Source organism: Polyodon spathula, chromosome 7, assembly GCF_017654505.1.
Source record: "Polyodon spathula isolate WHYD16114869_AA chromosome 7, ASM1765450v1, whole genome shotgun sequence".
Classification (NCBI taxonomy): Eukaryota; Metazoa; Chordata; class Actinopteri; order Acipenseriformes; family Polyodontidae; genus Polyodon; species Polyodon spathula.
The window spans coordinates 30,823,182-30,838,675 of record NC_054540.1 but is presented as its reverse complement, the minus strand read 5'-3'; the positions used below and the strand labels follow the sequence as shown (position 1 = coordinate 30,838,675).

Sequence of the window (15,494 nt, the reverse complement as noted above, 5' to 3'; positions counted from 1 at the left end):
AACTAAACAATAATACTGTAGATTGTGAATAGTGTAGAGATGCTAATTGAAGGTTGTAACATGCTCAGGACTAAAAGTTAGTATGGAGAACAAAGTCCTGAGGATCTTGTAGCCAATAAACAAATATAATTATTTCTGATTATCCTTTAGTCAGAAATGTTTAATATATGGATTTTAACAGTTAGCAAATTCTAACACAGAGAACCTAATCCTAGGAAGTTGAACACGGTCCTGGGGCTGACAGACGCTTGCTACTGTTCACTACACTTGGGCAGATCCTCATGAACTTGTTGTTGTAGTGAACTGAAACATGCCTATACTAGCCGTACTGCTTCTCTGCTGGTTGTTTATGCTGCTTGGTAGATTTAGATGCTTTGTTCAGGATTATTTTCTCTGCCTTCTTTTTTTGTGTGTTGTTTTCCTGTCTGTTGAAACACTGTGAGTGTGTGTGTTTCTCTCTCTATCTCTCCTTCTTTCTCCCTCCTTCACATTACCCCTCCCTCCTTCTCCTTCCCCCCTTTTGCTCTTGTTCATGCTGTCGATGTATTGATGTTGGGCCGCAGCATACAGAAAGTCTGCACGGCCGACCTGCGCCGTGTTTCCGCTCCCCCAGACTCCTTTACTGTGTAAGTATCTGACTCCCTTCATCCCTACAGCACACTGTCCCATCCCTCTGTCCATTGGCACTTTTTCTATCTGTCCTTGAAAGTGTTTTGGTTATTTGCTTGTATATCATACTTCAGTTTGGAATATACATATATTTCCAAAACAGCTCTCTAGAGGGAAACTAAAGGTGTAGAGGTTTCTTGAGAACCACTCACCTCAATGTGATGAAAATAATTAAAATGTGTGTGAGACGTGAATGGAGGTTATGTTCTGACACCAGATTGGGCAGGTTTTGCTGAAACTACGGATGGGTATTTGTTAGGAGATAATGTTTTGCATGTTTTTTAATAATACTGACAACTGTATGGTGTTGTTTACTAGTATACCTTTTATAGGGGGTGTATATAATACTGACATAGCTTGTTAGAAACAGTAACAAGTATATATTCCAATTTTATCAATAAATCACATCAATGGTTGTACATGTAGTAATTCTAAAATTCAATGACATGTTTTGACTAGAAGGCTTTTTCAAATCTGTTCATTGAGAAATACTTTTGAACAAAACATTTGTGTCAGTAAATGTTTTAATTATTTAGGTACTGTATGTCAATGCTGTGGGGGGGATTATTTGGTTACCAGTGGTAATTCCGCTGATGGCCATCCAAGAGACTTCCCTTACTGAAAGGCTTGGTGAACACAGTACAGTTGGGATAGTATTATAATACCAGCGTATTACCAGCTTATTACCAGCATATTACCCTGAAGAAACCCATAGGCAGCTTTCCCCCTAAAGTTAAAATGCAACAACCTTCGCACTCAGTTTACTAACTTTCGCAAGTTATTATCATAAATATCAACCTTAATCGAGACTCCAACATCTCATGGTAAACCTATCATTTTGAGAGCATTCTTGCAAAGCATTAACATAAGCATATTTGTGTCTGTCTTGCTTCTGATTCTCTGAATTCCCTCTGGAAAAAAGCATGTCACATTCCTGCAGAGCTCGCTCGGGCGCCAGCGAATCTACAGGTACAGGGTGGGCGAAGCAGGCATCTGGTGATTCTGCCTCTATGGAGAGTGCTGCTCAGTGCTGCTCATGAACTTTGCAGTTTTGAACTTGTCATATAATTGAATAATAATCAGTGAAGCACAATCTTTTTGCATTATTTAGAAGTATAAATACTCTGGTAAACATAAATAAAAATCACAGTACTCGTATTTGGACAGTTTTTGTTTTATTTACCTTTTAAAAAATGACCATTTCAGAAATATCATCTCAGGCATTTTGAAACTGGTAAAAATGTAATCAACATATTAATTTTTTTATTTTAGTTGAAAAAATTAAAAAATACTAATTGAAGAAGACCTACCATGTGCTTTTATTTTTGCAAGTTGAGTTTATTCCTCATGTGACTTCACTCACGTGTCTGCTGAAACTCAACATGGCAAGCTGCACCAAGGAATATAAAAACTGCAATGTTTCTGTAAAAGGCAGAGCTAAAAAAATCAGATTATCTTTGAGTTTTGCTGTCATTCCATTGATCATGTATGATGTCAATACTGTTAAACGATCATATTGCCAGTCGTAAACATGTAGAGAACAAGAAAATAAATAAGATGGCAGCAATGGCAAAGCACTGCATTCTTCAATGCTGAAAAAGTAAGGTAATGTCTAAGCTTAGACCAGGCTTTCCCAAAGTAAATAAGTAAGCCAAATTAATTGCGTGTTTAATTATTGTTAGTTTATTTCTTTCTATGATATCTCCCTTTAATAAAGCTGTAATTATCAAATCATGGCCGTTTCTTAATTACTTTAATTGACGCTGAAGGAACAAGCTCAAAGCAATTTGTCTAGCTATGCATTCCTTAAAGAAAATTGATTGCTTTTCTGTGTCAAGGATGTAGCCCTACTCTACCCACCATTTGTTTGATATAGACATTCTGTCTAGAGACACCCCCCCCCCTCTTAAATTTAGCAAATAACAAGGCAGAATTAGTAAAGAAACCATTGGGAAGATTCATTATGCGTTTACACTAAAAGGAGCACTATTTAAATTACAATCAGCTGACACACAGCAGTGAACCACAACGAGTCAGTCATCTGTACACTTTTTTTATGTGTTTCATATTTTATCCTGGTTATTGTAATGCCAGTAAAACGATAAACTTAATTTGTGGATTACTTTACATAGGATTACTCACATGACATTGGTGGAATGTAACTAAACGGTTTTCATATTTTTTTATTGTTATTGTAATGCCAGCAGTAAAATAAATTGGTCTTTTCAAAAGACCTTAATTTGTAGACTGAACTATGTTGTTAGTGGAAGACTGTAAATATGAGTCAAACAACAGTGCTGGACATCTGTTTTCTGTACTGTTGTAAGTTAATTTTTAGGTTTCTCTGCTTATTTTAATGACAGTAGTGAGCCAAGTGATGTCTATAAACTTTATGGCATGTTTGAAGTGTATTCAGGTGCTTTACTTACTAATACAGCAAGAAAAGTATTATTTTAAAAAGTGTTGGCTTTAATAAAAATATTTGTTGTAATATTTATTAATTTACTTAACTATTAACATTATAGTTATGTTCAAATGCCATGTTTCCTTATTAATACATTGATAAAAAGTGGGAAAAACGGAATTGGCCATTTTTTAAAAACGGAATTTGCTATTCCCAAAAATGGTAAATCAGTATCCCTAAAGATGGCTGCAACTGAAGGCAGTGCAAACGCACATGTTTTATACAGTAGTATAAAGCAATTACATGCAAGCCACCAGTTAAGCATGCAGAGTCTATATCTATGACAACAACTGACAGGGCTGCATTTATGATAGGATTTTGTACAGGCTTCATCAAAGTAAAAATACGCTTCATAAAATTTCTGTTTATTTTATATATAAATCAGAGGATAATTCAGAATCCGAGGCAAAGCCACAATAAATGTGTAGTTTAAATTTAAAGCAAATTGTATAACTGTGTTGGAATTTAGTTTCAAAATTGTACAATGCAACAAAAATAACAAAAGGTTTAATGCGTGGCCAAAGGTTTCTCACTGATAATTTACCCTTTCTCAGTCAAACGGCAAGTTTTTCAGTATCTAAAAAGCTTAAAAGGAACGTTGCCCATAGGAGACCCACCTGATACGGTAGCACGCTGGTACTGGAATTGTACCACTGAACTGCAGTAAATTAGCCTTTGTATGTGTATTGGTTCATATTGAGATACTCTTGATATGTATAAAAAATAAAAACATTACCACCGTGGTACCATTCTACCAGGACATGATGCTTCAGTATAGAGAGGAATTGTAAACACCTCAACCCTATTTTTTCCCTTTTGATTTGGTTGAATGGTATTTGTTTGGAGTATGGTTTTCTTTCAACTTGTGCTTTTTTGTTCTTTCTTTGTTTTCTTTATTTTAGCCCTCACTCTGTTCCAGACCGGTTGCGGCTTCGAGTGAACAGAATAAGCTTGCAGGATTACGAGGCCCTTCAGTTTGACAAGGAGAGACTGCGAGAAATCTGTGAGTGTGCAGGGAGGGTACAGTTACAATTATTTTTTTAAACAAATGCACATTTCCTAAGAGGAAATCAAGTAATACCATTGCACTTTATAAGGAAACTTACTGTCTTTATACTTCTCTTCCACATGTACCCTCTCATCCTACTTTGTGCTAGGTTTGAAGAATTGACTTGGATGAATGAGGATCAAATGAATTTGATTTCAACACGGTTTATCCAAACATTATACATTGTGTGGCTGTAGTCCTAGTACCAGTCCTAAACAGACCAGCTCATCAGAGCATCTCTTCATGAGAGTACAGCTGACAATGCTCTTGTGAACACACCATGCAACTCAATAGAACTACATCATCTGAATGTATACACATAACACAGAGTTAGAAAGGTGTCACATTGTTCATGTTAAATAACGAGTTTCATCCCAATTGCATGAATCCCCTATATGCCTATAGGCATACCATAGATATTCACACTCAGTGGGGGGGATGCAGTAGTTACTCATTATTTCGATAACACAAAGGGCCCTTTAACAGGAAAGAATAGTAAATGTACAACTGTCAACATGGTCAATTTGTGAACCAGTTGAATTCATGAATTAACGAGGGAGCACCTAAAATAGCACGGATAAGGGAAGGCTGGAGTATTTTTAAATTAATTGAAAACCCCAGGAGACCAATTTAATATAAAGTCAAGGTCATTGATAATTGGTTTAAATACAACACACAAGTCCTAATTAAATGGAACGATGGAACAGCCTTCATAGAACAGCAATTTCAACAAGGAATAGTGTACAGCAAAATGTACATATGAAGCTGTAGTTCCGTCAAGGGCTTCTGGCGACGTGATAAACAGTGGTTTGTTATGATATTTGGTATCATATAATGCAAGCCTTTTTGGCACTTTACTGTTACTTTAAGTTAGTTACACTGGTGTTGTTTTGTGTGTTGCTGGTAATTTTATTTTCCCTCAGCCATTCCAGTTAGCTGCATGTTAACCTGGGCTTTACCTTGATTTTTTAAATGCTTTTACACTGTTTTATTACACTTTGCTATGCTTTTACCAAGGTATACCGCAGTAAACTGCCATGTATTACTTTCCTCAGCCATTCCAGTCGGCTTTATGTATTTATTTACCAAGTAATTGCCATTCTTTTTGAAGGTTAATCATAGTTTTTAACCAACTTTGCTGTCCATGCTTGTGATGTACCATGCTAACCTGTGCTTCACAATGCTTTTACTGCTTTGCTGGGTTTTGCTGTGCATTTGCTATGCTATACATGGCAGTAAACTGTTATAATCCTGTATTTCTGTTCCCTCAGCCATTCCAGTTGGGATCATTGTTGTTCGTGGAGACTGTGATCTGGAGACCTGTCGGCTGTACATCGACCGGCTGCAGGAGGTAAGTCTGGTACCGGTGATGGGGCATCCTTCAATTGTCATGTTAAATAATTCTTCAAACACAAAACAGGTCAGTGCACTGCTTATGTCTGTCAGTTATTTCTCTCCAACTCCCTGCTCCCTTCTTAAAAGGCATAGTGTCACTTTTGTAACATGTTTTTTTTAGGTATGTTCCTCTTTCTCTTGAATGTGCTCATGTATGATAGTCTCTCGCTCTGTCTCTCTTTTTCTGTCTTTTAGGATATTCACCCAGGTTTTTCCAGCACTCACAGAGTACATTACCAGGTATTCACTTCTTTGTTTGTATGGTGTTTGCAGGTTTGAAACAGAGTGCAGTGAACTAGTGAAGGGTACTTGTACACTGAAGTGAGTGTTAAAGCACTGCTAGCATTGCCTTTTCATGAATTAAACAAATAGTTGAATTATTAAATTGTAAAACTAAAGAATGTACCACAGAAAATTAGCAGTGTACCATTCTCACACCATGTGTTTACTGTGTAATTACGTTCTTTACCATGGTTATTCATGATTTTTACTATACTTTATCATCCTGAGACTGTGCTGGCAGTAGACTACTGCCCACTGGTAATAAAGTTGACGGAACCAAACCAGGTTTGAACATGGGGCTCTTGAAATGAAAGGCTTGTGCATTAAACCATTCTCTGTTGCCAGCATGTCTGATGTTATTGTACTCCTGCCTCCCTGTCAGAATGAGAACGAATCCCAGTCCAGACCATGCTCCCAGAGACTCTGTCCCAACTGGTGCTTTCTAGACTGTAAGTCTGCTGCAGCTTCAGCACTACACTGATAGTATTCTGGGTCATATTCACTTAGTATTTACCCCTGTTAAGTTTTATATTTTAGAAAAGTTAAGCTTCTAAAATCAAGCCATGTATTAAAAAGCTTGAAATAAAAAGCTAAAACTCAGCTAACAGTCACATAACTGATCTGAGACTATACCATGGATGGACTATAGTGTTTCTATGGTTTTTTTGTACAGTAAATTATGTGATTAAATTCTACTGTCTAACATGTGATTGATCCTGATTTCTTGCATCCAGGATCTAGAAATAAAAGTATTTCTTGATGTAGTGATTTCAGATTTATTTTAAATTAAATAATGCCTCACCAATGACTTTTTTAATGAGGGGTAAAGAGGTAATGTCTGATTTGGAAATTTACAATGCTTAATTAAATGCATCTCCGAATATGCCATGTATGAGTAAACAGAAGACTGAATCAGGCTGCAGCAGTGGAGACTTGTCAGTGAGCTTAAACCGATGATCCAGCAAGGTCAACACTTTCAAAATGCATTAAAATGATTTCACTTTGTCTCTTTTTTTTAGCTACTTCTGCAGATGTTTTCTATCGCATTGACAGAGCTCAGGTAGGAATAGAACTGGGATAAGATTTTTTTGCAGTAGCACTAAAAATACACTTCATGCACTTTAACTATTAGTTTTTATATGGGAAAGCACAGATGCACAAACATGTTTTAATTAGTTTTTTCACCAGATAATTGAAGTTGCAGTGTTCCACAATAAAATTAATTAAAAAAAAAATTACACTAAAACTTTCTGGTGTTAGTTTACTATAGTCTGTCATAGTTTATCTTTTTGCTGCTCTTTGGCATTCTCAAGTTGTTTGTTTCTATTTTTGTAACCTGAAGAGCTTTACTTCTATGACACTTCAGAGTGGAAGGCTTTAGGAAAATGTAGTCAGCTGGATTTGCCAATTCTTTTTTCTTGTCTTCTCACCAATTTGGAAAGCCCAATTATTTTTTTTTATTTCAACTCGGCTCATTGCTGCCACCATTGCACTGACTCTGGAGAGACGAAGACGAACACACGCATCATTCGAAACATGTGCCGTCAACTTCTTTTCACTCTGCAGGCCCGCCATGCAGCCACCTCAGAGCTACAGTGGCAGAGGATCACGCAGCTCTGGGCAACTTACAGGCACTATAATAGCTTCAGTCCTAATGGAACCCAATAATGTTTAAATTTGTGCAATCTGGAGAATGGACTGACTTCAGTAGAAAAGCTTAGATAAACCTTGGGGACTCTTTGTGTGTGGGGGGGGTGGGGGTGGCTGAGGGGTCTTCCTGTTGAAATGGATGGTCAGGCTCGATGTAGGTGGAGAAAAGGAACACAGCTCAACATTTGTCTGAACCCTTGATGACAAAATAGTGTGTTTTGTTTTCAGGAGCATCTCCACTTTGTGACAGAGATTTCTCAAGACGAGATCTTCATCATGGAATCCGAGTCTCTAGGACAGCAGCCAGGAGGCAACATTCCAGGAATGCCAGACCTGGTGGTGGATCCCTGCTCAGGGTGAGTACACACAGTGGGCTGAGTCAGCATGGTAACATCCTGTTCTGGATGCTGTGTTCGATTCAGTCTGTGTGAAATCATCATACCAGTCTCAGGTTTGGAGTAACACAAAACAGATCAATGTATTGGTCTTTTCATCTGTGCAGTAGCAGTATTGCTTAGTGGGTTCTGTGTTTTTGTATATCTGCCGACTGCTCATGTCTCAACAGATTTTTACAATTGTATAGTTGGATGCCTCTTTGCCATTTGAAAGTGTTTCAAAGAGCTTCAAGAATTAGAACAAAAAGTTATTCAAGGGTGCATTTGTGGCCAAAAAGTAGAGATCCTAGAGGACTATAACTGGAGAAACGAAAATTACTTTACTTATACAGGACTAAAGTTCATATAAATTGAAGACAAATGTATCTATGTTTTGTTCACTTAACATATTATATATCATATAATCATTACAACCTAAAACCTACTGGGTCGTATTTTCAAAGCGATCCCTGCAGTCTTTAGTTAACTCATATGTTTTCGTTGTAACGTTCCTTAAAATGGTAGTTTGCTGCATAATTTCCCTCCACTTTCCCCTCAGTATGTCTGAGTTGTGGAATGGCTCAGTCCGAAAGCGCATTGTGAGTGACAGTGGTGTGCTGCACTCTGCTACAAGACAGGAGAATCAGGAAAGGCAGTCAGAAGACACACAGGGGCTACGGTAAGTATGTATTTACTCAATTGAAATGGGACTACAGGCAATGCAGTTATTATTGTTGTAAATGGTAACGTAATGGCAGTATAATGGAACCAAACTGGTAACATTTTCACATATCACAATAGTATGAACCAAAACTGTGAACTATTGAATTGCGCGTTTCAAATCCATTCTTTGGCGTTGCCATTACAGATAACTTAGTGGTCTGCTAATGATATGTATTGTTAATGTTACATTAGCATTACACTGATAATAAATTGTTTTGTGGTTTTTTTGTCTGTAAGACTTGCAGGTTGTGCTCAATTTGTTGAATTTATCTTGTGCAACCAAATACAAGCAAACAGTTGCATTGAAGTCGCATCCTGTATGGTATGGGGCCTATTGCCTCAAAACTAGACTATCAAGTGTAATTATGATATTGGTTTTCCTAGGACCCCTGTAACTCCAGAAGAGCAAGGTAAGTTTGGTTATTGGTATGTGATCTACTGTATTTATTAAATTATTTTACATAAATCTAAATAAATGTATTCTGAGAATCTGTTGTTTTCAGGAATTTACACAATCATGAAAGTGTTTGTATTTATAACTTTTAAAACTGAAATAACAATGCCCTGCATCAAATTTTGAAAGTTTGCATGCTGGATATAAAATAGTATCTGTTTTATATATGTTTTACATAGTAGTTACAGAGCAATTAAACTTGGAAGGTAGCACTAGGATAATATCGTTGTCACCTTTCTATAGTGGCTCGCAGTAGTAATAAGAAGAATTGGGTAGCATTGTTGCCCTCAGCCACTATAACACATCTGCAGGGATTGCAAGCAATTCATGGCAAGTGGCTCTTTGGTTGGCTATACCTCTATTAAAGGGAGTGAGTGGTCTAGTAGACCAGAGGGCTGGTCTACTAGAGGGAGTTCTTCAGAGTGTCTCCATATGAAATGGTCTGACAGAGTAGTCTGCATGTGAGCGGGCCACAAGGAGGAAACGTCCTCTATATTAATATGAATACCGTCACATTGCTCCACTGGTGTGGATGAATGATTTGAGGCTGTTTCTGTTCCAGCTCTGCTACAGGCTGCTGTCTGCGGAGACTTGCAAAAGGTAAACACGTTACTAGTCTCCAGTTACACTTTTAATAGATTCCAACTCAGGTTTCCACCATTTGAAACAGGTAAAACCTGGATCAATGGTGAGCGGTGTTATATGATTTCGAGAAAATTAGTAATGGACGAATCATTTCTTTTATAAATGTTCTCATAATTTCTAATTTTAAGAGAAAAACTAGTTAGTATACTTTACTATCTCTGATTGTGCAACTGTCAGATATATTTTGAAGTATAACGGACAGTGTTGTGTGATACACTGCCTTACAGATTCTGACCTCTACAGGTGAGATGAAGTTCTATTTCTACTTTTCTTAACCTGCCTGTGATTTACAGTGATTTACTATGCTTGCTTTAAGACAACATTATTGTACTGCTTTTTTGATGGCCTTCTATGTTAAATAGGTTTCAGTTCATTAAGAGTGCTGCTGCCAAAATTGTTAGTCACACACACTGACTTCAGCATGTCACTCCAGTGCTCAGATCCTCACGACGGCACCCTGCAGGTTTAAGTAGTACTTATAAAAACGTCCTTCATGGCCTTGGTCTTCTTATACTCAAGGCTTGTTGATTCTGTATTTTACCGTGTTCTTTGATGTCTTCAACGCTTATGTGCTGGTGATTGCAAAAAGTCTGGCAGGGGCAAGTGCTTTTAGTAGCCTGTGGAATTCAGTTCCAGTTGATAACTGGAAAACCATCACCATCGAATCTTTTAAGTCTAGATTGAAAACATATCCGTTTGAGCATTTTGTTTTAGTTGCATCTGATTATAATCTGTTGTTTTTATTGGAAAGCGATCTGGGATGCCCTGCCATGAACAGCCCCATATAAGAGTACATTTGTCTTGCACTGGTGTTGTATTATATTGTACATGTGGTTGCCAGATTACACCCAGTATGTAATGGAGTCCATTTGTCCCCCTGAAAGGATACATACTACTTATAGTGATGGCAGGCTGACACCATTATGAACTAAAAAAATATTTTATCATACTAAGCGGTAGTCGTACATACCTATATTTATTAATTGTTGTTTTGCAGCACATCATTAATGCCTGTTGTTATTGTATAATGGATTTATTAAATTGTGTATAATTCAACTCTTTCTTGCCTGGCTCAGTTCTCGGAGATCTGCCGGCGAGGCATTAGCTTGATGGTGAGGAGTCCAAATGGCTGCTCTGCTCTACACCTTGCAGCCCAGCATGGGCACAGGGAGATTGTCACCTTGATTCTGGAGCACTGTGAGTTCTGTACTACAAGTTAAGGACTTGTAAAGCCAGGTGTATCAAGGATTTACACCAAAATGTAGGCAGCATTTTTTGTGAAATGTGACTTGAAAAACTAAACAACTTAGGCAAACGTTTTGAGTCCTTAAATTAACACTACTACATTTATTTTACTGGGTGCAGTTTGCATTTTGGTGAAAAAACCTTGGTATCTTGTCGATGTGCTTTGATCAACACATCACCTTATATTGTATAAACCACTATGGTTATCCTGGTAATACCATTCAAAAGTTGTTGATATAAACCAGGTGGATTCCCTGGTTCTGTAAAAATATGTAAACAAATGGGTTACCCTTTTGAATCATACCTGAATTAAGAACAATTGCCTGACATTCTATTTTGAAGATCTCATTGCTTCCTGTGATTACATGAGTGTCTGTGGTTTGAATTGCAGGCTCCATGACGCTGCTAGACATTGGAGACAGTGAAATGTGAGTATCTGTCTTAATTAAATAACAACATGTAAATGTTGTGTTTAAATCAGCAGTGCTCTGTGCTTCCTGACTTTCAGTGAGTAGGATCATTTTGTGACCAGGATCATTTCTTTGAGTGAGTAGGATCATTTTGTGAGCAAGATCATTTCTTTCAGTGAGTAGGATCATTTTGTGATCAGGATCATTTCTTTGAGTGAGTAAGATCATTTTGTGATCAGGATCATTTCTTTGAGTGAGTAAGATCATTTTGTCAGCAGGATCATTTCTTTGAGTGAGCAGGATCATTTTATGAGCAGAATAATTTTGTGTGCAGGACAATTTCATGAGCAGGCTAATTTCTTTTGTTGCCCTGAGTAACCTGACTGCCATTCTATAGCAGTTGTTTGATCCATTCCAGGTTTAACTGTGAGATTAAACTGAGAACTTCAATAGACAAAGCTCACAGGGAATTCTGGAATGACTCTTTATTTCCATCCCTGTTATAGACAAAATATCTAATTTCCCTGACCTTTTCCTGTCTCATCTAGGGGGGATACTGCATTGCACAAAGCTGCCTACCATCGCCAGCACAGTGTCTGCAGGCTGCTCATCGATGCAGGGGCCTCCTTGATAAAGCCTGATTTCCAGGTAGATACTTTGTCTTGTCCCTTTAACTGTACAATGACAGGTTCCATAAATAGTGCTCAGAGGGACTTTTTCAGTTCTGTGCCTCACGTTTTAGCTACCTGGTTTGATAACAGGTTCTAGCACTTTTAGTTTCAATATATGCTGCATTAGCTGTTTGAAAACTGCAGTGATACCTGGCTGACAGGTTTTCCAAATTGCTGAAGCACAGTTACTGACACTGCTAACACAGTTCTGAAACTATTTCACACAAACACCAAACCTTACACACAAGTTTTTACAGATGCTATTTTACAGGAAATACTTAAAGATCTGGCATAGGCTACAGCAGTTTTGAAATATGTAGAAATAAATCTTGAATTCTTGTTTGTTTCATTTCATTCATTACAATCCCTCTCTCTTGCTTTTTTAATCTTTGCCCATGGCCGATCTCCCCCTTGTTTTCCTTCTGTTCTCTGTGCCACATTCCCTGCATTTTGCTCCATCCATAAAACCACTTTAGGGCAAGACACCCAAGGACAAGGCCCAGGCTGCCGGGGACTCAGATTTGGCCTCGTACCTGGAGAGCAGGCAGCAGTATCGTATAATCACCCACGAGGACCTGGAGACTGCGGTGTGAGTCACTGGAACCCGATGGAGAGTTGATGCTCTGCCTCTACACACAGCTTTGATACCCTCCCACACCAATCCTGCAGCCAGCAGTGGGGTGAGGAAGCGGAGAGGAACTGTGGAGAATTTGCGAGACTTTACCAGGAGGCTGCTGTTTATTTTTTATTTATTTTCTGAGAGGTGGCGAGGGTGGGGCAGCTGGCTAATAACCTTGTATCCAGCGACAGAGAATTGCCTCACTATATCATCCAGCTCCCTGGACCTACCTCTCTCTATGACATATGAACACGCTGCGCATTATGTAACACTTCATCCTGGAGAAACGGCATTGGAGAATGTGGTGTGGAATTTACAGGACTGTCTGTCCTGTGCATTCAGGATCCTATATTGTCATATAGCAGAGACAATCCAAAAAAGCGCTATCATGAGGCTCAGAATATCAGGAGCTCCTTGTGCTCAGTAGGTTTTACTGTCGAAATATTTTCAGGGGAGTTTCACTTTCTCCTTGTTGACAGCTCTGGAAGCAACATTCACATTTGAGTAGAAGCTATAGTGTAATAGTCTAACGATCGAGAAGCATGAGGCAATTTTCCTGTTGAAGCAACTAGTTGTATTTTTTTCTACTTTGTTATTGTTGCTTGAAGTTTTTTGCATATGGGGAAAATGGTTTGAAAATGTCACACGTAGTTGCTTTCTGTTGCATGCTCACGTCACCATATCAGCTATCTGTTAAACCTTTTTAAACTGGTCTGTCTCACTGCTGGAGGCTTATTGGTGTTTCTGGTAGACACTGGTGTAAAAAGCACTCTAAAAGTACAAATCTCTGCCCTGCTAACAGTAGTCCTGCTTCACACAACATTATAACTTCCCATTTTTTCTCACCCACTCTCACTGATTTCCAGTACTTTTATCAGTTTGGTATCTCAGCAGCTCTTAAAATACCCACCACCTCTATCCCCATTCCATGTAGCTCCCAGCTCTCTCAAAGCATGGCAGCCTTCCTGAGTGGACCATGTTTCTCCTGTATGTGAGTCAGAGCACAAAGCAGGAACTTCTAAGCTCTGAATTTGAAGCCAGGAGCAGACTGACATTCCAGGAGCATAGCCTTTTTTTGGAGAATGTATTTATTATATTTGAAATGTCCTAAATACTTATTTAATGATTTACTTGCTTACACTGGATTGCCTATGTGAGAGACATAATCAGATTTTCCAGTATGGGAATCGTGAGTACAACTTTTCGGAAAAGGTTCTTGCTATTGTAACCAGACAAGCAGTCAGCTGGGATTGAAGCAAGCTTCTCCTGGTTAGAATGAAACAGCGGTGTGCCTAGCGCCACCTAATGCATAGCCAGAGAAATTGTGCTGTGTTGTGGCTGTCTGAGCTACTCCAGGTCTGCCAGATAATGATGTATGTGCAGAGCACCTCCCTGTGGGTGCAACAAGGAAATACAGTAAGACAAAAAAAAACACCAAAAATATATTGAATTCTTCCACCATGCCTTGAGATGTGCAGAAACTATGGGAAAAAAATTCTCACACATTGGTGAAAAAGATACATTTCCAGCAAAGTTACAAAATATTTGTTTCTCAAATGGTTCAGTTAGTGTTGTTATTGTGTATTTATTTATCTCAAAAAAAAAAAAAATCTGAGCCATATTCAATGCAATATAAATGGATGACATTTGTGCATTATTTACATTACATTAATGTTATGAAACATGGGTGGTTGTGAATGGCACTGCAGGGCTTTGTGGTGGATGGTATTTTACAGTGGCGTGGTTGGAAGTTTCTTGTTTTTGGTAAGTCACTAGGTGGGGGGCTTTTATTGTTTACCCCTTGCAGGACGGACACCTGTTTTGGGGGCCTCCTGGCTTGTGGCAAGTCATTGATTACACATATTATGAAATAACCTCTGCCACTTGTTTTTTTTAGCACTGAAGACACTTTGAAGGAGGAAGGTGCTTTTAAAATACACTGTCCCCTAGAATCTGTTTTTATTTTATTATAATTAGAGCTGTCAATTAACCGCAGTTAACTTCTGCGATTAACGTGTTCATTATTTGGGAGATTCAGTTTATTAATGAATGTTAATCGCACTCCTGTCTTGTCCCTCTTGGCATACTGTAATTCATTTCCTGCAGGATCATTTTAGTGTATGCCAGGATTGAATGAGTGTAGTCATTGTATGAATATAATATTAGTCACGGAACTGCATTATGTAGTAAAGCACTCAAACTGAAGGGATTTGTTAATGGAAGTTTTTATTTTATTTTTTTACTTTGCCACTTCATTAGACAAAAATATGGTTACTTGTATCTGCTGTCAAAGCGAGTTCCAGTATCACAGAAGTGTATCTAGTCTGCTGTGCCAGCTGCATGCTAAACATGCTTTCACTTCTCAGAATACACTCTAGTAGTTTTTCTGCTACAGACAACATCAAATGAAACCTGTCGGTTTCGAAAGAGTACTCTTTGAGAAATTCCAGATTGCTGCAAACCCATGAATCAAGCTAAGTACAATACTGTATCCAGTGCTGCTGGATAGCTATTGACTGCAGCCCCGTTCACATTGTAGCTTTGTTTTATTTCAATAACCACATTTATTTTTATACAATATTATTTACAATTATAGAGGCAGTAACCATTACTCAGTAAATGTTTTGTTTTATTTAGGCAATTTCAAGTTATTGATAAAAGATCATTTATTATTATTATTATTATTATTATTTAAACGGCAATGAAAAATGTCAGTTTATGAGTAAAGGAAACAGTAAAGGAAAGTGATAATTGTAAATGCAATAAGGTGTGTAATAAACTGACTTCATTGTGATTTAGCAGGTGGTTCATACATAAATATAAAACTATAAAGAGAATCCAAAAT

General features: G+C 38.0%; 1 protein-coding gene across 2 annotated transcripts in view; it reads left to right on the top strand.

Moving 5' to 3' along the window:
* LOC121318516 (diacylglycerol kinase iota-like) overlaps positions 1-15,250 on the top strand; it is a 94,280-nt gene extending 79,030 nt beyond the window's left edge. Inside the window, exons 21-34 of one of the 2 annotated variants that reach the window (XM_041255265.1) lie at positions 564-626; positions 4,036-4,136; positions 5,453-5,532; positions 5,772-5,816; positions 6,241-6,307; positions 6,878-6,918; positions 7,737-7,864; positions 8,442-8,561; positions 8,990-9,015; positions 9,622-9,659; positions 10,781-10,901; positions 11,341-11,377; positions 11,908-12,007; positions 12,507-15,250. In XM_041255265.1, coding sequence (XP_041111199.1) covers positions 564-626; positions 4,036-4,136; positions 5,453-5,532; positions 5,772-5,816; positions 6,241-6,307; positions 6,878-6,918; positions 7,737-7,864; positions 8,442-8,561; positions 8,990-9,015; positions 9,622-9,659; positions 10,781-10,901; positions 11,341-11,377; positions 11,908-12,007; positions 12,507-12,623 — 1,084 coding nt within the window. In that variant the 3' untranslated portion in view covers positions 12,624-15,250. The remainder of the gene's footprint in view (positions 1-563; positions 627-4,035; positions 4,137-5,452; positions 5,533-5,771; positions 5,817-6,240; positions 6,308-6,877; positions 6,919-7,736; positions 7,865-8,441; positions 8,562-8,989; positions 9,016-9,621; positions 9,660-10,780; positions 10,902-11,340; positions 11,378-11,907; positions 12,008-12,506) is intronic. The other variant, XM_041255266.1, reaches the window with a different exon arrangement.
* Positions 15,251-15,494: the final 244 nt, after the last annotated feature.